Source organism: Capricornis sumatraensis, chromosome 19 (genome assembly GCF_032405125.1).
Source record: "Capricornis sumatraensis isolate serow.1 chromosome 19, serow.2, whole genome shotgun sequence".
NCBI lineage: Eukaryota > Metazoa > Chordata > Mammalia > Artiodactyla > Bovidae > Capricornis > Capricornis sumatraensis.
The window spans coordinates 29,910,790-29,937,374 of NC_091087.1; the positions used below are offsets into that span (position 1 = coordinate 29,910,790).

Below are 26,585 nucleotides of genomic sequence, written 5' to 3' on the forward strand. Positions count from 1 at the left end.
ATGGCCTCGGTTTTCATTCCCGTTCCGACTGTCCCTCCAAGGGCTGGCGGGCTCCTCCTCCGAATGGCACAGATATTTTCTTTGTGGGTGAACACATCCCGGCTTGTTTCTGTCGGCACTGTTGCTGCTCTTCGTGTGTTTTCCTCTTCTCATCCTGTGCTTGCTGCTCTTCCAGTTTAACTTAGGAGCAGCCCCCTGATTTTCTGCATTTCCTAGTTGTCAGCGTTCCCTGGGGCTTTCCAGGTGCCGCTAGCGGTAAACATCCTGCCTTCCACTGCAAGAGATAACGAGAGATGTGGGGTCGATCCCTGGGTTGAGAAGATGCCCTGGAGAAGGGCATGGCAACTCACTCCAGTATTCTTGCCTGGAGAATCCCACGGACAGAGGAGCTACTGGGCTACAGTCCCTGGGGTCACAAAGAGTCAGACATGACTGAAGCAGTTTAGCACAAACTCAGGTTTTAGTTCAGTCACTCAGTTGTGTCCAACTCTTTGCCACTCCGTGGACTGCAGCACTCCAGGCTTTGCTGTAATTCACTCTCCTGGAGTTTGCTCAAACTCATTTCCATCGAATCAGTGATGCCATAGAACCATCTCATTCCTGCTGCATCCACCAGAGAGGTGGCTGGGGCTCGGCAAAGTGCATGGTCCCACTGCGTGGATGTGAACCTGCCCTCACCACTGCCTCACCACGTGACCATCACTGTCTCCTCCCCTGTAAATCGGGAGGTGGCAGCACCTGCTTGGTAAGGGGCACACACAGCGTCTGGTATACAATTAATGCACCATCCAGCTCAGTGTTGTATTCACTAACAAGAGGGATAGCACTGAACAATCTGCTCCTTTTTCTCTCTTCTCCCTTCACTGTGCTCCAGACCACATCTGTTTTACTCACCCTGTAAATCCCACACCCAGCAAAAGGAAGACACTCAACAAATATCTGGCTGAAGAGGCAGGAACATACCCTGTCCTTAAGGAGATGAAGCCGAGCGAGACGGGGGCCTGATGGTAACACTGTGTGATGAGGAGACCCCAGGAGGACCTGCGTGGCTGTGGGCTGGGCGGGGGGCATGGGCAGAACCCCTCATGAGCTCCTGGGGATGGGGAAAGTGGCAGGAAGGAGGGGATGCTGTTCCTTGTGGGGTGCCCACAGATTGTACCTCACTCCTCTCTGATGAGCACTTAGGCCATTTCCAAACACTTGTCACTGTTCTGGAGGAAACAGTCATCGCCCGGCTCCTACTCAACCCGTTTTGTAGAATACGTTTCTCATCGGAGTAAGCATCTGCTTTACTCATTCCATGCTCCGTTCACCCACCCATCCAGCCAACCATCTGTTCATCCACCCATCCACCCATCCACTCATCAACTGATCTGATCATCTCGGACCCTAGAGAAGACAGACGCCTCCTCCGCTCCTCCCAGGAGGACACCCAGCGTGAGTGACAGGAGCCTCGTGGGGACAGTGGGGGAGACACAGAAGGGACATACATGCAGACCCTCCTCCCTCTGAACGGTGAAGCACCCACCTGGTCCTAACGCCTCCTTGCTGGTGTGTCCAGGCCGGCCCTTTTCCTTCTTGCCAAACCAATGACCGATGGAAGACTTGATGCCCTTCTTCTTTGGGGCTTTCTGCAGCGAGTCCTGGCTGCTGTTGCTGTTGCTGGGGTTGCCCCCGAGACCGTCCTGAGAGCCTGTCGTGCTTCGGGGAGAGAAAATGACCTTTAACTGGCACCCTTGTGCAAACACACACCCCTCCATAAGACCTACTGATAGAACCGGACACCTAGCAACACCCACGCCTCAACCTCGCAGCAGATAGTGGAGTCTCCTTCACCAACCACACTCCACACGAGCGATGCAGGCTTCCGGCCACAACCAATGGCCCCAGGAAGCTGAGATTCTCTGACTGGAGCCCTCCCCCAAGGAGGGAGGTCTTCACTCCAGACGAGCTGGTGCAGAGGGCGCCCCGACCCTCCCTCAGGGTCGCTGCTCGGCAGGTGACAACGCTCCCAGAGAAGGCGAGCTCCCCAGTTCTGGGCAGTTCCCCCCGCCTCCTGCAGGGTGACCGTCCTCGGCCGTGGCAGGAGAGCGACGGTCACTGTGCAGGGCTGCTGGGCAGGTGACCACATGTGCCCTCCATCAAGTGCTGCCTGGCTCACGACGGGAGCTCAGCAGGTTGGGCTCTGAATGAGGACAGTGTCAGTCACAGGAGGGGACAGACAGTCTCCTGAGAGGAGACCCCTGAGGAAAAGGGAGGGACCCTCAAGAGCAAAGCCGAGAGGCATGGAGCCGTAACCATCAGGAACGCGCCCCAGGCCTGGCAGACCTCTAGCTAGAGCAGGAAGAGACCTCCCACAGGAGTCAACACGTAGAGACAGATGTTTTCTAAAATCACTGAGGTCACTGAGCTCTTCTACCCCGGCACCTGAAGTTCACCACTAAACACAGGCACCGAATCCAGTGGGATTCCTTTACAACCATCCTTGCAACTCTTTCAAGACAAGAGCCACAGGGCTCCTGAAACTGACGACGAGGCGAGCAGGCCCCTTACTTGCGGGCGTCCCTGATGTCCTCATCGCTGGCTGTGCGCAGTGAGCCCGTGAGCCGGTCCAGCCGAAAGGACCGCAGCGAGGCGGAGGTCGAGGTTTCACATTTGATGGTGTCATCTTCTACCTCTTCCTGTATGGCTGGCAGCTGAGGGAGTGAGGTAAGTGTAAAATTGGCTAACAATAGACTGTGTCGAAAAAGGCAATCACACAGGCTTTACATTATAACCAGAAACTTACTTGAAAATATATCAGCTATGCTATCCGCCAAGTACAAAAAATGCCTTGTTCTAGCTTAATGCCATCTTAAAGGACTGTTTGTTCAAGAGAAGCGGGGCCGTGGAGCAGCGAGAGCACCCCACTGACTGCAGAGACCCCGGACGGGAGCCTCCCTGCAGCCGGGCTCTGCACTCCCTGAAATCCAGCGAACAGATGGCCCTGCCAGGCAGGACAGCAGAGCCACGCCAGCACCGAGAACCCTGCATGGCATGAACTGCCCTGATGAAAGGACTGTGCTCATCGCCAGATGCTGCTCAGAAGCACCACTAGCAAGAGTAAGAAACCTCTCAGCAAAGCCGTCCAGACCTTTCGATTTGAAGGAGGAAAGGAAACAGCTTGTACCACCACCCGAGATCATCTGTAGTGATGATGCAGGTTACTGAGCCCAGGACAACAAGTGAAACACAGAAAAGGTACCTAAGCCCTCCATGCGAACACCATGTGTCTGGCTTGTATTTCTCAGTAACATACAGACCGGGGGCTACACACTGAAGTGCTTACACCCAGTTTGAGTGTCATTTGCTCCCTGGGGTTTACATAAAGCTCTCCTAGGTCTTCACTAAGAAATAATCTTGTATCAACCTAGAGGGGTGGGATAGGGAGGGAGATGGGAGGGAGGTTCAAAAGGGAAGGGATGTATGTGTACCTATGGATGGTTCATGTTGAGGTTTGACAGAAAAGAACAAAATTCTGTAAAGCAATTATCCTTCCATTAAAAAGTAAACTAATTAAAAAAAAGAAAAAGATGATCTCGCCTGGACTCCCAGCTCTTCCGCTAGTCCTGGGTCTGAAGCTAGGAAAGACACTGGTGGCAACAGCGTGGGGAACAGATGAACCCCTCGGGGTCCAGACAGGTCTCACGTATACATTTGGGTGTGTGGTTAAGCAGGGGAGGTTTGAGGAAACATGCATGGCAAGTATTTTTATAAACAATGAGTGCGTTGTTTTAACCAACTAACCAGTCCTTTTTTAATGGGATTCTGTAAAGAATACTGGTCCCGTGCAGCCCCACAGGAGCTTGGTGACAACAAAGTGACTTAGTGCAAAATACAGCTGGACTCATTTAACAGCAGCTGGATAAACTGGGCACCCTCCCCTGACCTCTACCAAGAAACCTCAGACAACAGAAGGCTACAAAGGCTAGAAATTATCCACATGGAACTGAACAGGGATCAATCTCAAATTCAAGTTAAAATAAGCACTTCTAAAAATCAGAAAACAACAAAGAACAGAGCAGGGAAGTGACACACCTGGGTTGACTATGGACTCAGTGGAGACAAACACCTGCCTTAGAGTCAGGGACCACGGCCAGCCCCTTCCCCCGGGCCTCCTCCTAAGGAAGGCTCTGGGTCCGCAGCCTGGCCGCCCTCCCCCAGGGTGGGAGCCGCCCCACTGCTGCCCACGTGACTAGGATGGGCAGTGCCGTGTCCTCACTTACCAGGAGGGCAAAGCAGGCCACAGAGCGGGCGAGCGGCACACCCAGGGCACCAACCCCAGGGTGATGACGCTGCTCTGCTGTGCCCAGCAGAAGGGCTCCCGGGCACTGAGCTGCCTGAACTGGAGCACGGCTGCCCGAGTCCTGCAGGAAGGCCCCAGGAGTGCTCCATCAGCGGGCTGGGAGTGGGAGAGGGACAAGGAAGGCCAGCCCTCGGGGCACTGGACTCCAACAACAGGGGCTCAACCAAGTGACCAAACGGGAGAGGCAGCGAGCTCCCTCCTGATGCTCCCTCCATCAGGGATGCTGTGATGGACACGAGAGCCTCTGGAGCAAAGCGGGCTGGACGGCACCACAGGAAGTGTCCAGGCTCTGATCAGACCAGTCCGAACCACACTGCTGGGTGTGGGAGCCTGGGCACGGTGCTCGGCCTCTCTAAGCCTCAGTGTCCCTGTCTGCTGAATGGGGATAACAGCAGCCTGGACCTCACCTGGCGTCTGCGGGATTAGATGACAGACTCGGAAAGCACTCGACAAGGTGCCTGGCGCACAGAGTCTCCTGCACACTGCTACCCACCGTCATTAAATTGCCTTCCCCCAAATCTAACTTCTATGGCTCTGATTCAGTCATTTGTTTAAAAAAATACTCTAAGCGGAAATTCCACGGTGGTCCAGATGTTAGGACTTGCCACTTTCACTGCCAGGACACTGGTATGATCCCTGGTTGCGGAACTAAGATCCTATAAGCTGTGCAGCATGGCCAAAAATATAAGTAAAGACAAATTTTAAAATAATAAATAATACTATGTCTATTATAAATAAGCATGAGATGATTAGAAGGCAAACACGTGGGAGATGGGCAAACTGTTACAATTGTCCCATCAAATGACCTATTTCCAACAGAACCATCAGCATACTTTAAGTGGTGGGTGAGTTTCATTACTTCCATTAAAATGTCAATTATTCACCAGTACACAACCACACAGTGTTCATTCGTGTAAAATGATAAGGACTCTCTAATACTGCACAGAGAAACAGAGGCATGCTAAATTACTAAATAGTTTACCTTTTGACAATGCTTCCTTAAATCACTAGGCTGATAGATGCATGCAAAGAAATGAAGAGAAACCAGATTTCTTGCGACTTTGAAGCTAAAAATTCAAGAATCAGTACAGACAAACACAGTATAGCAAAAATGATGGCAAACTTACAAGTGAGATGAAGACTTAGAGAACATGTAACTGGAAACAGAACATTTCTTTTGACCACAGAAATTAAATAAGCTATTCAAGTTTTACTAGAGAAACACTATAAATTATTACTCAGGAAGATACAATTCTATTACAACATCATGATTTATTAAAGCACAGCATTCTGTACAATAAAGGCCCTTAACAGTTGTCTATTCTCAGCCAAACTTCTCTATAAGTTAATTTCTCTTCATAAAAAACATGTTATACTTTAAAATAGTAATTTAACTGATGAGGAAGTTACCATTAATACCTATTTGAACACTGAACAAATCGAACCACCTATTGGACATTAACATAAAATGCTTACCTAGAATTTGATTTAAAAGTTCTCAAAATAAATGTATTAAAGCACGTTCCCTGTGAAAATATGTAAGAAAGCAAGCTAGCATAATAGCAGGTGCAGTCTTTCCATTTTATTAACCATAGAAGATGCTTTTTAAAGAGTCTAGTAGAGACATTCACTGTGCAAAAGCTGATGAGATTTATAGTCTTAAAAACAAGCACCGACACAGAAAGGATATTGTGTCAAAAGTCCATTAATTCTACACTTAAGATCATTTCTTTAGGTAAGGATAATCTCATTTATGAATGACACATGATATGCGGTTGAGGATCCATCTACATTATGCTTGTAACTGCATAGTGACATGCTAATTCAAACTTACTGCTATGGGGAAAAACACCATTTGATGAGACATGAAGACAAAGCACAAACCCGACTAAGGGGACGCCTGCTGTGGACCACAGCACTGCTATGACCAGAGCAGGTGGGAGGACGGGGAAGGGGAGATGGATGGGTCAACTGCAGCCTCGGGGGCGAGGCGGGGCAGTGGTGGGAAGCTGGGGTCTGGACTGACAACCACTGAGCAGACAACAGGATGAGCCAGGAAATCACAACCAATGATGAAAGCAGACACACCATCAGAGAACTCCAACAGCAGGACAGAATATACAGAACTGTTCTTTTACAAACACTCGGAAAGAAATCAATCGTGAAACTACAGAGAAATCGTCAAAGAATTTTAAATATCAACTAATTAGCCAACGATGCAAATTATAAAAACAGTGTCTCCAAAGACCACAAAATGGACTAGTTACCACTTCACATGCCGCTAAATGATTCACAGTTAATTTAATGATATGCCGACTAACAATGCAGCTAACATGAAACGGGTGGTAACCAAAAAAAAAGTGAAAATACAAGTGCAGTTGTAAACACGAGTTCATGGGGTAAACAGCAATGCACTCGCAAAACCTAAGCTAAACATGGAAGAAAGCTGGAACATGTGCTTTAGAGCCGCACACTCTGTCACCAAAAGCCCTAGGTCGTCATCCCGTTTTCAGACTCGGAAGAGTGAGGAAGCCAGACTTCTTCACTAGGGCCCTGGGGCACCGGGCTTTGAACCTGGTTTCACACGCAGAGCTGGCCTGAGCGCGCGGCCAGGCGCATCAGTGAGCAGACCAGTTGAGATTCCTAAGCCAGGGGTCCAAATATCAAGACTAATTTGTCGCTGTGTGATTGTGGAATGATTTCGCTCAGTCGCGTCCGACTCTTTGTGGCCCCATGGACAGTGGCCTACCAGGCTTCGCGGTCCATGGGATTTTCCAGGCAAGAATACTGGAGTGGGCTGCCATTTCTTTCTCCAGAGGATCTTCCCAACCCAGGGATCGAACCCGGGTCTCCTGCATTGCACACAGACGCTTTACCGTCTGAGGCACCAGGGAAGCCCGATTCAAGACTAGGCAGTTTTAAAAATCTTAGACCTCTGAGCGTAGCAAACGTACCTGATTTTCTTCTGGGTAAAAAGAGAAAAAACAAACAAACAAAAGAAAACCAGTGTGCTCGGGGAGGGACGCGGCAGGGAGGAGGCAGACACATACCAGCGTCGTGAAGCCCAGCTTGTCTTCTTCTGGCTCAGGGCTGGGCTGCCTCCTTTTGGGCATGGAGCGCCCTCTGCTGGGCGGGAAGGAGTCGGCATACCAGGAGGCGGGATCCAGGTTGAGGGAGTTGGAGCATTTAAAGCGCGGAAGGTTGCTGAAGCTCCCACTGCCCACCCTGCTCTCAATCCCCTCCGCCCGCTGATTCGTGTTCTCTTTGTCTTTTGGGATGAACCTAAAACAGAATAAAATCATCACCTGCCTTTGTCAGCAGAGGAACATGTCTGGACAGCAAATTTGGGCTTGCATTCTGTGTCACCATTAGCAAATTCCAGGAAGAGGTGCTCAATTAACATCTCAGCAAAAAGGTTCAGCTTTCCCTCTTTGGAATATTCTCAAACTTACAATAACTTATCATTGAGTCTTACAAAGTGTCCCCTCATCATTCACGTTTGATTTTATTTACTCTAACATTCTGATGGGGCCTGTGTGGTGACTCTCCCTGTGAGGAGATACCTGAAGCTGACCACCTTTACCTTCCCTGCTCTCAGGGCAGAGATGCACGTCAGTGCCTCAGATCTTTTCCACTGGGAATCCGGAACTCCGTATAACCAAAACAGCGATTCACGAGCAAGCTGGAGTTTCTAAACACGTCTCCAGACCAGATGAAGTGCTGAGTTGAACTTTTCATTTTGTTTTAAGCTTGTGTATGTGCAAACGCATCACTTGATGAAATTCTCCACCAGCTTTGTGTGAGTTTCTGGATTCAGGTCAATGTGCTGCATTAACCTAGAATTCACAGTTACTGCTCTTCTCCCCTAATGTGTCATGGATGATTTTATATACAGATTACATGCATGATTATGCAAGTAAAATGATTTTCCCATTAAAATACAAGATCCTTACAGGTAGTAAACTCTCCAGTTTCACTTCTACTTATACATCTTGAAAGTTTTTCACTGTTGACAAGTTGATGGACAGAATTTACCATTTACATCAAGTCAACTTGTTGCATAAGGAAAAATCATTTTTACCTGACAACTTGCTCTAAAAATAAAAATATTAATACAGAAGTGTTCCCAATTTCCTACGGGGATGAGGAAAGACAATCTTTCTGAGCTTGTCTGTGCTCAAACACGGCCCACAAAGCAGTCTGTCTCAGCGTCAAAAGTACAGGTGGCACCATCTGTGTTTTCTGGTTGTGCCATTCACCCCTGCCTTTTCCCCGAGCCCCCCGCACTCGACCAGCGGGAATGGGCACCTCGGCCAGGGGTGACAGGATGAGAACAATCTGAGCAGCAGCTCTGCCAGGTCCTGTGCAGGGTCACCGGCCTGCGGCCACTCTGAACGTGGACTCGGGACAGGAGGCACAGCTGTGCGGGTGTGGCACCAGGCAGGCCTCGGGGCCCCAGCCACCCGGCTGCCCCCAGACTCAGGGCCCCCTGCTCACCACGAGGCGGGCCTTTGGGTTCTATCCTGTTTTGTAAACTGTTCTAACTGCCAAGACTGGGTCTAAAGAAAACATTTTAAATATACTGATGAGATGAGAAAAACTCAAACACAGGTCCATGGATCACTGTCTTACAACAAGCCAATCTTCACAATGTATTAAGCTAAAAAGGAAAATGCAGATCTGAGTGGGAATTTGCCAAGCCCAGAACCCCAGCTTTTCTGTTCCAGGTGGCTTTTCACCAGAACGTAGAAGGCTCCGAGGGACACACGAGGGCGAACCCTCAGTGCTGGAGGGTGCACGGGCCACAGGGGACACTGCCTCGGGACCTCACCCACCTTGGGGCCCAGAGCTGAGGGGGGGACACCCCACAATGCCCCCCCACAGAGTGCTGACACCACACTGTGGACAGAATGCCCTGGCTGACTGAGCTCTATAATCAAGGGCAATCTCAGAACTGAAAATTCCTGAAGCAGACCTGAAGTCAGTTTTCTCACTATGGAACACTCAGACTTCTCTAAGCAGAAGACAGCTCCTCAGAGAAGCCGAGTCTCCGGGGAGCTGGGCTCAGGCGCACCCACCAGATCTCTTCATTGATCTTGTCCAGCTGCTCCTGAATCCTCATGGCCAGAGTCTCGGCATCGGCCTGGCCGCTGGGCGACAGCAGAGCAGGCGAGCTGAAGACGGTGACCCTGTCGCCCTCGCCGTCTGACATGCCCTCGTCCCTCTCCAACACCTGGCCCACGTTGGCCAGCATGCTGGCTTGCTTCCCGCGCTCTTGGTCCTGATCTTTCAGGGGCTGCACCTGGGGCACGAGAGGACCACATCTCGTCAGCAACATTCTGGGCACCTCAAGTCTATCAGGGACTGAACACAATTTTACATGGAAGCCCTGACTTTGGACAAATGGGCCATGCTTATGAGACACTGCCATCTCTTAAGCGAGCAGTACTGAAGAAACGGGCAGGAGGAGAATCCAGTTCCTAGATGGCCTGGTGACATTCAGGTCTCAGCGTGGACGGAAGGCAATCCTATGAGGTTATTCACAAGGGTGGGCTGATGGAGTCAGAGACAAAAACCGAAAATTGCAAATATATATCCTTGCTTCCATCAGCCAGGCTGAAGGAAAATTAGAAAAAAAAACCCTTCAGCTCCGCAGCCGCTGGGTCCACCCCACCGGTCATCACTGGTACTAGTTCGCCGAGGAGTGCCGTCCTCGCGGGTTCCCAGCCCTCCGTTTTCCAGGCTGGTCTGAACACGCACAGACAGGAGTGAGCAGGGGCAGCCAGGGGACGGGAGGGCCAGCCTCCCGTGGCTCTCCTCTCAGGGCACAGGCCCTCGGGCTGTTCTGGGGATGGCCCCGCACACCTCAAGGGCGCCTCTGTCATCTGAGACGCATGCAAGAGTGCCTGCTGGGCCCCGTGCCACCCTCCCGCTCTCCTCACACCTCACTCCCTTCTCTCCGCAAATCTCCCCCTGCCCCACTCTCACCCAGGTCCTGCCTTGTTTTCCCAGACATGACCTCAAAGCAACGGAGGGGCAGCCTCGAGCTGCTGGCTTGCCGGCTCCCTGTCCCCCGTGGCCAGTACCTTCGCTTTCTGTCTTCGTCACGACCCCTCCCCAGGGCTGGGCCACCCCTTTTCCTGGCTCCAGGACCACCTGCCATCATTCCTGCTCCGCTCTGGCGAACTAGCTGCCTATGGGTTCACCCCCATCAGCCTGATGAGCACATCCTCTCCATTCTCTCGCCTTAAAATCGCACATTTTTGAACACTTAATTCTGAGAAATTGTACTCTAAGTGTTCCATCGCAAAGAGAAACACTCAGAACAATACTAACCCTTATAAACCATAATGAATAAGAAGTCACATCTCAGGTGTAGAAAAGCTTCTGGAGGAAACATGGCCAGCCATTGACGACAACGAAGTCTATGGAGAGAAGCTGGACTTGGGGTCGGGGGTCGGGTGGTGGGGGACAGGACTCACTCTATTGCCCTCGCTCCTCCCATTGCTTTAGACTGTCTCCATGGACCTCACATTCATTCCTGGGCATCGCTCACATTCATTCCTCTACACCCCACTTCACTTCCTCACGGGGCAAAACAAGTCAAACGGCCAAGTTTCCGAGTCACTCGACTCAACCTGGCAGCTCTGTGCTGTCGGCCACGGCAGTCACTCGCCTTGTGCAGCACACTGAGGATGTGACGCAGGCCGGTGCAAAGCTCGATGTGGAAATCACACAGATTTCAAGACTCGCAGTGAAAAAAGCATGAAAAGCAGCCCGCTCATTTTTAGGAAATTTTAGATTGTGTATGTGGCTCATATTATCTTTCTGACGGACAGCACTGTCCACGTGAAAGGCTCATGCTTTGTCTCAGCTTTCGGGTGAACCCAGAAAGGACTACTTAGAATTCTGAACCACACACAACGGCCACACACTCTCAATCCACCTATAATGCAAATCACATTCAATGTTCAAAACCAGAAAACGCTATACACGTTACAGCAGTGGACTAGCCATAAGGAAAATGTAACTCCACTTCCGCGAAGCGTCTGCAGTAACTGTAACAGTGAACCCAGGTCAGTTCAGCTCTTAACACATTTCTAAAGGATTTAGAGATTTAAGGACCTTGTCGTTTTGCATTTCTTCGAAATGCTTTTTTGCATTTTCAACTTCCCATAGGAGAGAATTCTGAAAAAGATACATACAGTGCTTTCGAGTCAATTCTTAACAGACGTTGCGTGGACTGCGGGATGGCTACTCTCCTGTCTGAAAGCATAAAGCACCTCGGGATGAGGGGCGGACCTCGCGCCCAGAGCGAAGTGTCGGCACGAAGCCGGATGACAACTGTTAACACTAACTTGTACACAGAAAAACTCCTCCTTCCCCGACTGATCTTCTAGATCCAAGGAGGCCAGGTCCCTGGGGTAAGTGAAACTGCTTTATACTTGCTTTCAGCTTTTGCAGTTCAGTGGTCACTCAGGAAACTGGAGCAGGTTTCACATGTAAAATTCAAACCTGAGACAAAACTCTCCCCACCTCAGGGCCAGCCCACAGGTCAGGGTGAAGTGAGCTCTCTAGTGAGGTGTGGGTATCATCTTGGGTTTTGTGGGGGAAAAATGTGCCGCAGAACTTGTAGTGACCATGGGTCTCTCTCAGACAAGCCTTGCCCAAGCGCCGACCTCGGTGAAGGTTCTGGGCCTCGTCTTTAGGGCACTGGTGCAGCTGGGACAGGTTTTCACCGAACCTCAACCAGACTGTTGCCCACTGAGCTGCTCTGATAGAGGTTCTCAGACATTTTCCAAAGCAAATAAAAAGAGAGATGGCTGGAGTTGGAATATGAGAATGCTTGCTTTTACTTGCTTCAATCTTTTCTATCACATTATATAAAAGATCCTGAACTAAACTTATTGATTTGGCTGCATCGGGCCTTAGCTGCATCATGCGCGATTCCTTTGATGTGATTGCCGCGTGGCACGTGGAATCTTAGCTCACCAACCAGGGATCGAACCTGCGTCCCTGACCTTGCAAGGCAGGCTCCCAGCCACTGGACTGCCAGCAAATCCCAGAAATAAACTTCTAAGAAAGAAACGAAGGGGTGAGGGTGGACCTAGAAGAATGTTCTAGCACAGCGGCTGGTAACATCGGGGCCACTGGTGATTCCGCCTCACTGAGGCTTTCTGGAAGGGTTGCGGGCACACATCTACGTCTGTTCCTTTACACACTGCCTGTGGATGCTGTCACGCTTATTGACTAGCGTGAAATGCTGCTACTCCAACCAGCAAAGACATTCACTCTGGGGCCCTCTATGGGAGTTTCCCAACTCCTGTCCTGGAGATTCCCCCTCTCACCCCCGCCACACACAGACCGGGCCGAGCCAGGCCAGGCCACATGCGCCTCTTGTAAAGGGGCCATGAAGCTGGCTCACCTTATCCTCCAGAGCAGCCATTCTCTCCTTCAGATGAAGCTGAAGCCTCTCCTCTGAAACAGACAGAAGCTTATCCACGGTATCCGATGAGTGTTCGTTGTGTTCTTCATTCACTTTTTCTCTTTGCCTTGCCTAAAACAGGAAAAACAAAAACTCATAAACTTCAAAAGCAAGCACAGTCGTTCTTTTAAAAGCACCAGGGAGCCGCGACGTGAGCGGCCTGTGCCCTGGTTCCCGAGGCGGTCCCCTCCCACGGCCACCTCTGGTGGGCTCTTGAGCATCCCCAGAGCAGACGGGCGGGTGCAGAGGGAGGCAGGGACTTCACTGGTCAAAGGTCACTCCCAACACTTCTCTTTGGCAGAGCACCTGGGGGACCTTAGTGTCACCAGCCATTTCCTGTGGAAGCGGCTCGAGGAGCAAGCAGAGTTACACTCAGAAACAAGTACACTTGAAAGGGGATCGGCTTACACACACGTCGGTGGAGGAATTTCCCAGTATATAAATAGAAGCTTGATTCTGGGTTAAGGGTGTAAAATGAATTCAATTTATAAAGCAAAAAGTGAGAAAATTCATTTTGGAAAAAAAGCCAGTGGAGATAGACTTTCACATATTTTCCTTTACATGAAACATCACTTGAATTCTTGGTAATGATTGCTCTTGTTCAGTCCCTCAGTCGTGTCTGACTCTTTGTGACCCCATGGACTATAGCACGCCAGGCTTCCCTGTCCTTCACTGTCTCCCAGAAGTTGCTCAAACTCACGTCCTTTGAGTCAGTGATGACATCCAACCATCTCGTCCTCTGTTGCACCTTCTCCTCCTGTCTTCAGTCTTTCCCAGCATCAGGGTCTTTTCCAGTGAGTCAGTTCTTCACATCAGGTGGCCAAAGTATTGAAGCTTCAGCCTCAGCATCAGTCCCTCCAATGAATAGTCAGGACTGATTTCCCTTAGGACTCATTGGTTTGATCTCCTTGCAGTCCAGTGGACTCTCAAGAGTCTTCTCCAACACCTCAGTTCAAAAGCATCCATTCTTTGGTGCTCAGCCTTCTTTACGGTCCAACTCTCACATCCAGACATGACTACTGGAAAAACCATAGCTTTAACTAAGTGTTCCTTTGATGGCAAAGTAATATCTCTGCTTTTTAATATGCTGTCTAGGTTGGTCATAGCTTTTCTTCCAATGATAATTCATATTCAGTTCAGTTCAGTTGCTCAGTCATGTTTGACTCTAGGACCCCCATGGACTGCAGCATGCCAGGCTTCCCTGCCCATCACCAACTCCCAGAACTGCCATCCAACCATCTCATCCTCTGTCATCCATTCTCTTCTTGCCTTCAATCTTTCCCAACATCAGGGTCTTTTCCAAGATGAAAATTCATATTAAAAAACTGGAAATAATTACCTCAAGCAATTTTTAATTGTAATAACAAAGTTGGAAAGTCTGTGATTTATAAAATGAGCATCAATTTCATGGTTTAAAAAGCTGTTTTAGGACCTACTGTATAAAAAAGAATGGAGAGAAGACAAAAGAATGCTAGATTTGAGATTGGCCCCATGTTAGAAATTGCTGAGGCCAATTGATTGGTCATGGGCATTTATTATACTACTCCGTCCACTTTTGTGCATGTTTGAAATATCCCATCATAAAAAATCAAAAAACAGGTTGCTGCTGCTGCTGCTGCTAAGTCGCTTCAGTCGTGTCCGACTCTGTGCGACCCCACAGATGGCAGCCCACCAGGCTCCGCCGTCCCTGGGATTCTCCAGGCAAGAACACTGGAGTGGGTTGCCATTTCCTTCTCCAATGCATGAAAGTGAAAAGTGAAAGTGAAGTCACTCAGCAGTGTCCCACTCTTCACGACCCCATGGACTGCAGCCCACCAGGCTCCTCCGTCCATGGGATTTTCCGGGCAAGAGTACTGGAGTGGGTTGACAGGTTATTTTCTGCTAAATATTTTCTGTTAAAACAGTGTCTTCTCCAGCAACACAATTCAAAAGCATCAGTTCTTCAGTGTTCAGCCTTCTTTACGGTCCAACTCTCACATCCATACGTGACTACTGGAAAAACGATAGCTTTGACTATACGGACCTTTGTCGGCAAAGCAATGTCTCTACTTTACAATATGCTGTCTAGCTTTGTCGTAGCTTTCCAAGGAGCAAGCATTTTTTAATCTCATGGCTGCAGCCACCGTCTGCAGTGATTTTTGAGCCCAAGGAAATAAAACCTGTCACAGCTTTCCCAATAAGGCATCGGCATTCAAATATTTTTAAAGCAAACCAAAAGTTTACTTTGAATTGGCTCAGTCATAAACAGCACCCCAATCTCAACAGCCTCTGAGCAGCAGTTCTGAAAGTAAGGAAGTGCACCCCTGATCGGGAGACATTGAGCTCTCTGCTTAAGCAGAGAGGGAGCCTCACCGAGGTCTCATGATGGGAGTTCAGAACCACAGCCCCCTGGGAGCCCACATGTGAGGCTCTGCAGTCCAGGCCCAAGAACACAGCTAAGGTGGGGATAGTACTGACCCCTGAGGCTGGACCTGGGATCCCCGCTCCATTTCCTGGATGGTCGGTACCGCTGTGTGGCCAACCCCTCCGGGAAACCTCTCTCAGGGCTCTCTGATGCGAGCCTCCACCATCGCCCTTTCCTGGAGCGCCTTCTGTCGCAGCGCAACTACGGTTCTCCTCCTGTCTAGGAGCAGCCATCCTACACACACACCCCACGTCTGGACCGGCAGTTTGGCATGTGGGACTCCAGCGCCACGTCCGAGGCAAGCACCTCCACACCTGGGCACCATGCCTTCCGTTTCACGGGCCTCGGGCTGGCTCCCTCAGGTTTGAGGGCCACTCGGAAGGTCCAACTGTATGCTGAGCAGCTCCCCGGCCTGGCTGGTCAGAGCAACACGCGTCCTCCTTGAACGTGGGGACCCCCTGGCCCCTGCCCACCACCTACGGGCGACCACATCTGGCCCTGCTCCCGAGGTTGGGTGCCTGGATCAGCAGACAGGGCCACACACGCACACTGGACGGCAGAGACAGGAGCGGCGGAGAAAGGCAGCGCCGGCCCCGCCCAGCCGCGTCTCCGGCCCACACGCCCCTCTCCTCCATGCTGCTGTGTCTCTCTCCCGCCTGTCGGCCAAGAACAGCGTCAGCTCCGCTCGCAACGACCCTGTCCTGACGGCACGCGGGCTGTGACCGCAGGGGCGGCAAGCGGGCCATGCTCTGTGCGGACCACTGGCCCCGGGTTCGCGGGGGGCACACCCGCACGCCTGCTCACGCAGCCGGCGCGGCTTCGTGTGTGACACGTGGGTGACGGAGGGTGCTGGTGACCGGCTCGTGAGAGGAGAGGTGCTCCCCCTGGCCCCAGACCCCCTCCTCAGACTGCCTGGGGCGAGCCAGCGCGGGCAGCAGGCAGTGGCAAGCACGGGACACACGAGGGCACACGTTCCTCCTTCCTAAGCTGGGAGGTAAGTTCGAACAGTTTCGCCTCCTTAGTGGCAGAGCTTCCGGAAGACAAAAGTTCAGACTACAAGGCCGACCGGGGACAGACAGCAAAGATGCCAGGGGAGAGAAGAAACCAGCCCTTGAGGGGAAGATCACAGGCAGAAGGGCGCCCCCTGGCGGCTGTTAGTGACCCTGCTCGGGGAGGGTTTGCGAGCACAGGACACCACCCGCCTCCGGGAAACCGGCCGGCCCCTCAGGTGCTCCCTGAGCTCCAGGCAATGCTCCAACAGCCAGGCCAGCACAGGCCCGGCCTGCCTCTCCATGCCCAGCCAGTGCCCACCAGCAGTGCGGGGCAACACCTTTCCCACCAGAAGGATGGGGTGGCTAGCTGGCTGTGGGCACCATATCCCTAGCAGCGCCACGTCTCCTGGACGCGGCCTCTCACCCGTGGGCTCCCGGGGACTGCAAGCTGGGAGTGGGGCCCTGGGTCTGCACCGTGCCCCGCTGTGACTTATTCAACAGTGTATGAATAAAGACTTAAAACTGTGTTCATGACAAAGCTATTTTGGCCATCTCTTAACGAGAATGGGATTTTTCTTGTTCTGTATCCTGCTAGGCTTTGAGTTGCTGACTGAACTCTGAGCAGCAGTGACTCGGAGCTGAAGCATCCTGTGGACACACAGAGCACAGGACAAAACTGCAGGGAAGTTAACGTAGGGATGACATGGGAGCGGGGACTGTCTGACACTCAGGGAGCGCTCCCATCGCAGACGGGCAGCAGGACCCCCGCGTCTGCGCTCCTTTGTGGACTGAGCAGCACCGGGAGTGACACGGTGGGACAGCAAGGGAACAGGCCCTCCCCGCGCCCGCCCCCTGGGGACCAAGAGAAGCACCTTGGAGAGCGCAGCCACCCCCTGAGCCAGCTCAGCCTCCACTTCTGTCAGCATCTGCTGCAGCTTCTGCTCTGCCGGCTCCAGGCACAGCTGCAGCTGTCGGTCTTTATCCTCCTTCTACAAAGGGAAAGCAGAACATCAAAACGGGCCAAGTGGTGCAGCCTCCTAGTAAGCTGAGACAAAACCTAAATGCATGTGTCTACAGGATTAGTTCTGTTTCGGAAGCCGCGTGACGGTAATTTTTCTCTCAGTGTTCCTGGGCTTGGTCTCAGTGGGCAGAACACCTTCTGCCAGAGTATTTGCTTTTCCTAAACGTCTCCAAAGAAGTCTTTAAAGAAAAAAAAAAGTTCTTATATATTAAAGAAGATCAGGTTTCTATAGAAGCTTATTCATTCTTATTGACAAGTTAAGGGTCAGTACTGACCCTTCTTAAAACATCACCAGAATCATCATTTGAAGGGAACCCTACCGACCGCAGACGGCCATGGGCTTGTAAGCCAAAATATGGCTTTCATCTCCTCTGAAATACAAACCTGACCAGAGTGTGCCTGGGGAAATGTCAGTCAACTAACATTTGTAAATGCATGATTATTCTTTTAATAGATCTTCTTCCTCTGAAAACTTTCAGTGTAGAACATTTAGACAGATTCTTTTTTGAAAAAGAAAAAAAATGAAATGATCTATACGCTCGGGTTCCTGAGAGGTTAGCATTTATTTCTAAGCAGCTTTCTTATTTTTTCTCTGTGTGTATTACTCTATGTACGTACATAAACAATAAGATGTGCTTTAAAACCCTCAGAAAACAACAGCATATGGTACGTAGTATTTTCTGATCTGCCTTTTACAGCCATTATTTTGTATATCAGAATGCTCTTAATTAGCATTCCACATCATACATTTCAATGGCTTTCTAGTATTTTATTTTTGTAGTGGGGCCAATGATATACATTGTCACACACCAGACTGACTCACTTTGTTTTGGAGAAGCCAGATTTGGTTTTCCTGATTAAGTCCTGATTATGTGAGACCCACACAGGAACAGGAGCAAGTAAAGCTCACCAAACCACAGGAAGTACAAATCCTAATCAGACTGGAGCTCTAACCCTGCCTTTTGTCACAGTGACCCAAGTTCCTAACAGGCAGCCAGCTGCTGTGAAGTTCCCTGCTGCTCTCTGCTCTTTCAGGAAAAATGCTAACAAGCCAATAGATTCAAGTCAAGTGAGACAAGAGTCAGGAGTGGAATTCCACAAAATGGTTAACCCACATCCCAAATAATTCAAACCTCTAAGTTGCAGTCACCCTCAATTTTTAAAAAATGTATTTCCTTTCAGTACAGCTGATTGATCATGATGTACATCCACACTTTTGAACGCAGTATTTTAGGGTCATAAGAACTTTACACTGGGACTTGATTTCCAACATGGGAGTCGCATGAAAAGGTCTTTACCTTCCTTCCTCAGTATTCACTACTACAGAAGTCAGACACAGTTCAGGAAAAGCCATTACCTGTCGATGCATAGAATCCTTATTTGCGATTTCATTTTCAAGTTTATCATCGAGGTTGTGCACAGAGATGGCTTTGTGCTGTGCAGCGAGGCAGCGTTTCTCAAGTGTAGTGATTCTCTTCTCCATGTCCTCCTTCTGGGCCATAGCCTACAACCAGGCATTGCAGAGGAGAAAAGGTAAGTCATTATCATAGAATACTGCGATACAATTAAGAGTAAAAAAGCTGGACTAAATCCTAAGTTTCAAATCAAACATAAAATTAGTGTCCTCAAAAATAAAGTCCTAGACATGGCAGTTTTCTGAGATGTGAGCAAAAACGCACCTACCTCAAATGTCACATTTGCCACGATGGAACCCATCTGTCTTAACGTCTGTCTGGCCACTCGATTTACCAAGCTTCTTTTCTACATCATAAACCCGACCAGCAAACAAAAAGTACACTAAACTACTCTGTCATTGCAAGAATTCCAGGAGGGAAGGTATCTGGCATGAAATGAGGATCTCTATCTCCTACACCATACAGGCGGGCTTGACCCAGAACAGGGAGGGACCTTCAACAGATCCTACCGGGAGCTCTGAGGCTCATTTCCTCAGGTAAAAGTTGGAAAAATCTCATGCAATTTCCTCAAAATTACATAAGAATATTAATGAGTAGAAACAGAAGTCACAGTGTCACACAACTGGGAGCAGCCTTCTCCAGCCGAGTCCTCCTCAAGCAGTTACACCACATGGAGGAAACGCCCAAACCAGGAGCAGAGCTTGCTGCCGATGCGACTCCTGTCCGCCGGCTCAAAATCCATTTCAGGTCCCTCCGTGCTCACTAAGTAACCGATGTTGTCCTAACATTAAAAGTGAAAGGTCTTAAAAACGCTTTTTCCAGAATTCTCTGTGTATTAATCTCTGCCACCTAATCTCCTCCTGTTGCCAAAGAGTAGTGTGAACACGTTATACAAACGTGTGCAAATATTTCTGTTTTGAGTTCTCACACCGAGCTACTAAACAAGTACACCTGCTGTACCACATGTTGGAGGGGTGCCCTCTGAGACAGTCTCACGGGGGAGGGGTGGGGCAGAGTGGGCGCTGTCTCTCTGTGCAGAGAGGAGAGGCGAGGCTCACAGGAGGAGGCCTGAGCCCCCAGCTCTCTTCTGTTTTCACAGTGACCGTTAGGGAGCTTCTCATAAATCACGACACCCGCAGACATGACCGCCAGAAACATCCTGATTCTGCCTTGGTTACACAGCACGGGCCTGAGGATCTGAGGGTGAGCAAAAGCCACTCGACTTGTCTGACCGCTGGTATCACTGTCACACATCCTTTCAAGGAGCGGAACCTCAGAAAACTAGAGAAGATGGCCAGGCAAGCTGCCTCAGCAGAGCCCACACAGCATGTTCCCATCTCTCTGGGAGAGCGGGCTCCACAGATGTTCAGACTCACCTGAGTGAATCAGAAGGAAATTTCAGCATCATCGGGAATATGTTCAGCAGGCAGGTAGGGGGATGAACTGGGAGACTGGGGTTGACATATACACACTACTGATACTATGCATCAAGTCAGCAACGAGTGAGGGCCTACTGAACAGCACAGGGCACTCTATCAGTGCTCTGTGGTGAGGTTAATGGGTAGGAAACCTAAAACACAGGGAGATTTGTGTGTGTGTGTGTGTGTGTGTGTGTATATATATATATATATATGATTGGTTCACATTGCTGTACAGCAGAAATTGACACAGCAGGGTAAATCAACTCCAATAAATGAATGAGTGGATGAATGAATTTTTTAAAAAGGAACACACTGGGCCCCCTAGAACTTGTGGAAATGAGGAGTCCACACCCAGGGTGCAGCACAGCCATGTTGGTCCACTGCCAACGGGCCGCCTGGACCAGGCCTCTTCTACCCCAGAGACCTCGACGCAGAGGCGGGAAGGCAGCCAGTGGCGGTCTCGCCAGTGCTCTGCTCTTGCTCACGCAGCCGTGCCAAGGCTGAGATCACGGGGAGAACAAGGGACCCACATTCCGCCTCAGGACAACAGACACGTCCACTGTCACTCACTTCACGGACGTCCTGCTGTAATTTCACATTCACTTCCTTAGACTTGAGGAGGTCCTTCCTGGCCGTGTCCAGGTCGTTCTCCAGCTCTGTTACGTGGGCAGAGAGGGCTGCCAGGCGGTCCTTTATCTCTCTCTGCTCCCGTGACTTCTTCTCGATGATTTCCTGGAGCTCGGGCCCCTGAGCCAGGTCTTCGTCGCGGGTTCTCTAAGGGGGAAAGGAAACCTTAGACAGCCTTGTTTTGGGAGGGAGGGAACACAGCACTTCCGGAAAATCGGTGAAGTCAAAACTGCCTTCTGCGCTCTGGAGCTCACACGACCCTCACGGCCACTCAGACCTACATGATGCATTGGTGAAAGGTCTCAGCAGCCCCACACAGACTGGATAGTAAGATGAGAACCAGACAGAGAGTGAGACCGAGGACATGCCTTTCCATTGGCGCTTGGCATGTTTTCTTGCTTGTGATTTACATCAAGCACCCCGTCCATTAGTATCTTTTTCGGGTTATTCTTCTCTTTAAGAATCATCAGTGAAAACCAAAAAATTGAATCAGAATAAAGAAATAAGTAAAGACAGCAAAACTCCATTTGGAAAAACTCAACTCAAAACTGAAAATACAGCATAAAAAGAAAATACATGGTGATGTTATCCATCCCGAATAGAAACAGGTGATTCGAGTCAGAATTTGTCTCCGACTAGACAAAGGGGTGCTTAAGAGATCCTGCAGCTCTGAGCCACAAGTCTAGTTTACTAGTCATTAAAATAACCCAGGTGGGCTGGTCCTCAATCAGAAAGATAAAGAACATCTGATGTCCACCACTACAGCCTTCACACTTTTTTAAAATGAAAGGATACCAATGACAAACCCTTGGACTGCAAGGAGATCCAACCAGTCCATTCTGAAGGAGATCAGCCCTGGGATTTCTTTGGAAGGAATGATGCGAAAGCTGAAACTCCAGTACTTTGGCCACCTCATGCGAAGACTTGACTCATTGGAAAAGACTGATGCTGGGAGGGATTGGGGGCAGGAGGAGAAGGGGACGACCGAGGATGAGATGGCTGGATGGCATCACCGACTCGATGGACGTGAGTTTGAGTGAACTCCGGGAGATGGTGATGCACAGGGAGGCCTGGCGTGCTGCAATTCATGGGGTCGCAAAGAGTCGGACACGACTGAGTGACTGAACTGAACTGAACTGAACTAACTGAAATTACACGATGAATGATCCAACTTACCTTGTTATGTGTGGCAGCTAATTCTTCTAACAAACTACACCTTTCAAGTGCTCCTCCTGTGTTGATGTGTGTATATACGTGAGTGCACTTCTTAGCGTATGCTGCTGCTGCTGCTGCTGCTAAGTCGCTCCAGTCGTGTCTGACTCTGTGCGACCCCATAGATGGCAGCCCACCAGGCTTCCCTGTCCCTGGGATTCTCCAGGCAAGAACACTGGAGTGGGTTGCCATTTCCTTCTCCAGTGCATGAAAGGGAAAAGTGAAAGTGAAGTTGCTCAGCAGTGTCCGACTCTTCGCGACCCCACGGACGGAAGCCTACCAGGCTCCTCCACCCATGAGATTTTCCAGGCAGGAGTACTGGAGTGGGTTGCCATTGTATACTCACCCTAATACGCGGCTACTATAACAGAATACATTTAATGTATCTCATTGATCTTAACATCAAAAAATCTGCTTATTAACAGCTTTAAATTCTAAGTTTGAGAGGAAAAAAAATGTTTCCTAAAATAACTCTATTACTTAGTTTTTAATTGCAAATTGATATACAGAACATAATAAATCTTGAGACATTTATACCAACTAATACTTTTCAACTGGCGGCTTCCCAGGTGGACCAATGGTAAAGAATCCACCTGCCAATGCAAGAGGGCAGGTTCAATCCTTGGGTCGGGAAGATCCCCTGGAGTAGAAGATGGCCACCCACTCCAGTATTCTTGCCTGGGAAGTCCCAGGAAAAGAGGAGCATGGTGGGCTACAGTCCACAGGGTCGCAAAGACTCGGACATGACTGAGCATGTATGCAGGCAACACTTTTTAACCACATAAAACTCTGACTTCTTACAGAAAAAAAGTATTTACAAGAATTCAAGAAGCTCAAAAGTCAACTAGTTACATAAATACGTGCATCATCCACCTAACAAGGCTGCAAGTGTACAAATCCAGGATGGCCGGGTGGCTGGTACCTTCTTGTCCAGGGCCTTGTGGTGCTCAAAGAGTAATTTCAGCGACTTGATCACCTCCAGCTCGCTGGTCATGCCGGCTGGGGACTGCGCCTGCCACTTGCCCGCCGTCGTCTGGAGGGACGGTGAATACCGGGAAACCAGGAACTCCAGGTGCTCCAGCAGCAGCTGCAGGGCAGGGCCAAAGGAGCACCATCAACCTCATGCTTGAATTCAGGGCCGACAACCCCTCTCAGCCTCATGCTACAGCCGGAAACATGCTAAGGCAAGTCGGAATCCCGCCACTTCAGTCTAAAGTTAGAGTGGACTTCCCCAGTGGCCCAGTAGTTAAGACTCCACACTTCTGCAGGGGTCATGGGTTTTAATCCCTGGTCAGGGAACTAAGACCCCACACAAACTGTAGCATGGACAAAATTGTAGGTTAAGAGAATTCCGCCCTCAAATGTACTAAAATTATAGTAGCTCTCATCATAAATTTGAAGCAAAGTATGAGAACTCCAAACTGATCCACCCTAGTCTGCTCAGTGGGAAGATGTGAAAAATGACTTGAAAACCAGAAAGAGTTTAAAGACAGCAACACGGAGCCCAGCGGTGACCCCGCGGGGCAAATGTCAACATGTGAGAATTCCCCTACTGACCATGATGTTATTCCGCTCTGCTATCAGCAGAGCTATTTCTTCTTCTCTTGCAAGAAGCTGTTCCTGGCATATATTGAGCTCTTCCATAGATGTTGCCAACTCCTAGAAAACAGTGAAATGAGTAAGTAACTAAATGCAAACACAAATTAAAAAGAGAGCGAGACTCTGAAGACTGACCCTGTCAAGTCTCTCCAGGCTCCACACAAAGGGTCTCCCTGCCCCTCCAGAGAAGAGGGGGTCCACTGACCCCAAGACCACACAGACCACCACAACTCAGACCGGCCTTCAGCCTCCACCTCGACCTGGCAGGCACGCGGCAGGGGAGAACCCGGAATCCAAGCCTGCCTTCTCAAGACCCAGGGACGTCTGAGAAACTTCCCTAAACATAAACCTAACAACAAAGTGGATAAAGAGATTCTTAAACGACACACAGACAAGTGACCTAGAACCGCTGGGGAGAGTGAGGAAGAAAGGTAAGATCTACAAGGCCATCAGGCTTTGGAGTGTTCCTCTGGGAAAAAGGCTGATGGCACCCCAAGGCCATCTGTTAGCCTGACTCCATTGAAGTCACCCAGTCATTCAATAAACTGGAGAAAATGTTAAATTCATGTTTTATGTATTTTATCACAATTTTCATGCACGCGGTGCCGTCCACGTGGTGAACTTGCTCAAACTGAACCACATGGAGTCTTTCATTCTTCTAGTTTTCTTTACACACACAAAAAAATCCTGGGCTACATATTCCCTACTACATACTGAGTATTCAGCACCTAGAACACTGCCCAACGCTTGTTCCGAGGCATGTAGTAGACATGTGAAGCTACGAGGGTATATGTTATACACATAAGCAGTAGGTACCCGTCATTAAGATACTGGACACACTGTTCTGTGCTTTGTAAGATGGGAGAGGTTAAGGGGCTTAGCCTTTCTGCTTCAAGGACTGACTCTATAGCTCAATCCATGTGCCCCAGTGACTCCTCCAGACAGTGTTTCCCTTCTTGTGGGGCCCCCGCCCGTCCTCCACGCAGCACCTGCACAACCACTTACAAGGTCAACCTGCTGGGGTCGATCTTGCCCAGAAGGCCAAAACGCCCTGGCCAGCAGGGCCTACAACCACGCTAACAAAATGAAACACAGCTCCAACGCTTTGCTGGGTGAAGGCCAATCCGACGGGCCCAGCCCCCGGCTGCTCTCACCTCAGGCCGCTCTGCTTCCAGGACTTGGGCCGAGGCCAAGTTCTTCCTTGTCTTGGCCTTTGCCTTGGGGATGCAGCACTGGAAAAGTGCCCATAGACGGGCCCTTCTGCGACCCATCCTCGCGGATGGGGGCAGCCCCCCACTCAGGGGCAACTGCTGTTTCACGGTTAGATACCTCAGCACCTGAGCTATCACCACCAATCTCACACTACAACCATCACTATTCACACTACGACCACCGCTCTCACACACACAGCTCTCACACACCACTCTCACACACTACTCTCACACACGACGCTCTCAGACACACTGCTCTCACACTAGGACCACCGCTCTCACACCACGACCATCAGCGCTGCTGTCTCTAGAAGAAATGGCACGAAGGCTCTGCCTCCCGCACGTCTCCCAGGAGCCTGGCACCTGGAACCCACTGGGTCATAAGGGGCTCCGTGGTAACAGGGGGGCTGGGCTCAGGCCCACCATCAAGGGTGCAGAGAGGGGGGAGGGGCTTCCCAAAAGATGACAGATGAGTGTGGGGTGCAGGAGAAGGAAGGCTGTGCCCACAGCTCAGGCCCACCATCAGACTTGACCCTGCAAGGATACTGGTTCACAGTCGAACCAAATAGTAGAAACTGCTTCAGAAACCACCACCACTAGGAATGAGCACGTCTTCTAAGTGGGCTTCTGCCTCCTCTACCCCCCAAACAAGCCTCCAGGGAGGCTACTGAAAGGGCACCACTGAACTCAAGGGTGTCCCCGGAACCCACCCGGGTGACAAGGACTCACCGCACTAGCTGCCCCTCACTCACCCTGAGCTCCGTCCTCCCTGACTGACTCCCTCACTTGACTTCAGCAAGGGCTTGACCAACCTCGCTCCAGGCACTTAAAATGAATTCACAGTGGGTACAGGGCTTCGGTCAATCTGCTGCGAACTCGCCCTCTTCACTTTGACCCTGGGCTGCCAGACAACTCTGCCCCGTGGGGGCTGCACGGTGGAGGTTCAGGGGTGTCCCTGCCTTGAGCCGTGACAGCCAGCGCCTCCCAGACCCCGCCAGGTGCTGCCCCTCCCTCCACGCCCGAGTCTCCCACCCCCTCTCCTGGCCCCACTCCCAGCCTCGCGGCTCTCCACTCGCCAGGGCACAGGCCATACTGCTCCTGGCTCAGCCGGGGCCTCTGCTGTCACTTGAGGACCTCTGTCCCCCGGGGGCTTGAGGCCCCCATATCCACCCATCTCAGCAGTTACAGACTCTGGAAGATACAGAGTACGGTTTGGGGTCCTGCCCGCAGTTCACCCTGAACACATTCTCTTTTTATCGCTTTATCTGCTAGAGTTCTCTGAGATATCTTTTGAAAACCTCAACTGTTGCTTTCAAAAAGACTGTAAAATCACTGTGCTCAACTTTAAGGATAAAATCTTCATTTTCAACCTTAAAGTGAAACTGGAGAGAAGAGTCAAGGCAGTCATTTTTTCACACTGAAAAAGAAAACCCGCACCTGACCACATCACAGAATACAGTTCACGCAACCCCTTCCTCCTCAGCCTTCTCCTCCACTACCAGCCGCCTGTCATCACAAGGCCTGCCCTGGGCCGGCAGGGACAAGGGAAGAGGGCAGACTGGCTCCTCTGTCCCCAGGCCGCATGGGCCGCTTGCCCCTCCTTCTTCCCAAGTTCAAGTGGCACTGAAACAGCCCAGGCAAGCTGGGGATTCTGATCAGAAACACAACCGTGGGTAATAAGCAAGGGCCCCTGGTTCTTGTTTACCCCAGCACCAAAGATGATCAATATAATTACTGTGAATTTTACATGTGGCTTCAGATGAGAGACGACACCCGGGGCTTCCCCACTACCAGTTATAGATGCAAGCAGCTTGTGGGTCAGCCTACCAAGAGCTAGAGAAGCTAAATACTTT

The 26,585-nt window shown here is 50.4% G+C and overlaps 1 protein-coding gene across 1 annotated transcript; it reads right to left on the minus strand.

The window, feature by feature from the left end:
• Nucleotides 1-212: 212 nt before the first annotated feature.
• LOC138094943 (liprin-alpha-1-like) lies at nucleotides 213-24,792 on the minus strand. Its single transcript, XM_068990952.1, has 16 exons — nucleotides 24,676-24,792; nucleotides 23,480-23,581; nucleotides 22,845-23,009; nucleotides 22,265-22,280; nucleotides 21,888-21,942; nucleotides 21,079-21,181; nucleotides 20,654-20,857; nucleotides 18,605-18,751; nucleotides 17,099-17,215; nucleotides 15,783-15,890; nucleotides 12,771-12,902; nucleotides 9,424-9,647; nucleotides 7,396-7,627; nucleotides 2,554-2,696; nucleotides 1,529-1,701; nucleotides 213-274 (listed from the first exon to the last, which is right to left on the minus strand). Exons 1-16 carry the CDS (start codon nucleotides 24,790-24,792, stop codon nucleotides 213-215), a joined length of 2,100 nt encoding a protein of 699 aa, XP_068847053.1.
• Nucleotides 24,793-26,585: the final 1,793 nt, after the last annotated feature.

Excerpts from the sequence above, each read along its gene's own strand:
- LOC138094943 (XM_068990952.1), bottom strand. The coding sequence starts at position 24,792 with ATGGGTCGCAGAAGGGCCCGTCTATGGGCACTTTTCCAGTGCTGCATC. Across the intron at positions 21,182-21,887 it reads TTAGCTGCCACACATAACAA|ACTGATGATTCTTAAAGAGA; the intron begins GGTAAGTTGGAT and ends TTTTTGGTTTTC. Across the intron at positions 17,216-18,604 it reads AGGATTCTATGCATCGACAG|AAGGAGGATAAAGACCGACA; the intron begins GTAATGGCTTTT and ends TTCCCTTTGTAG.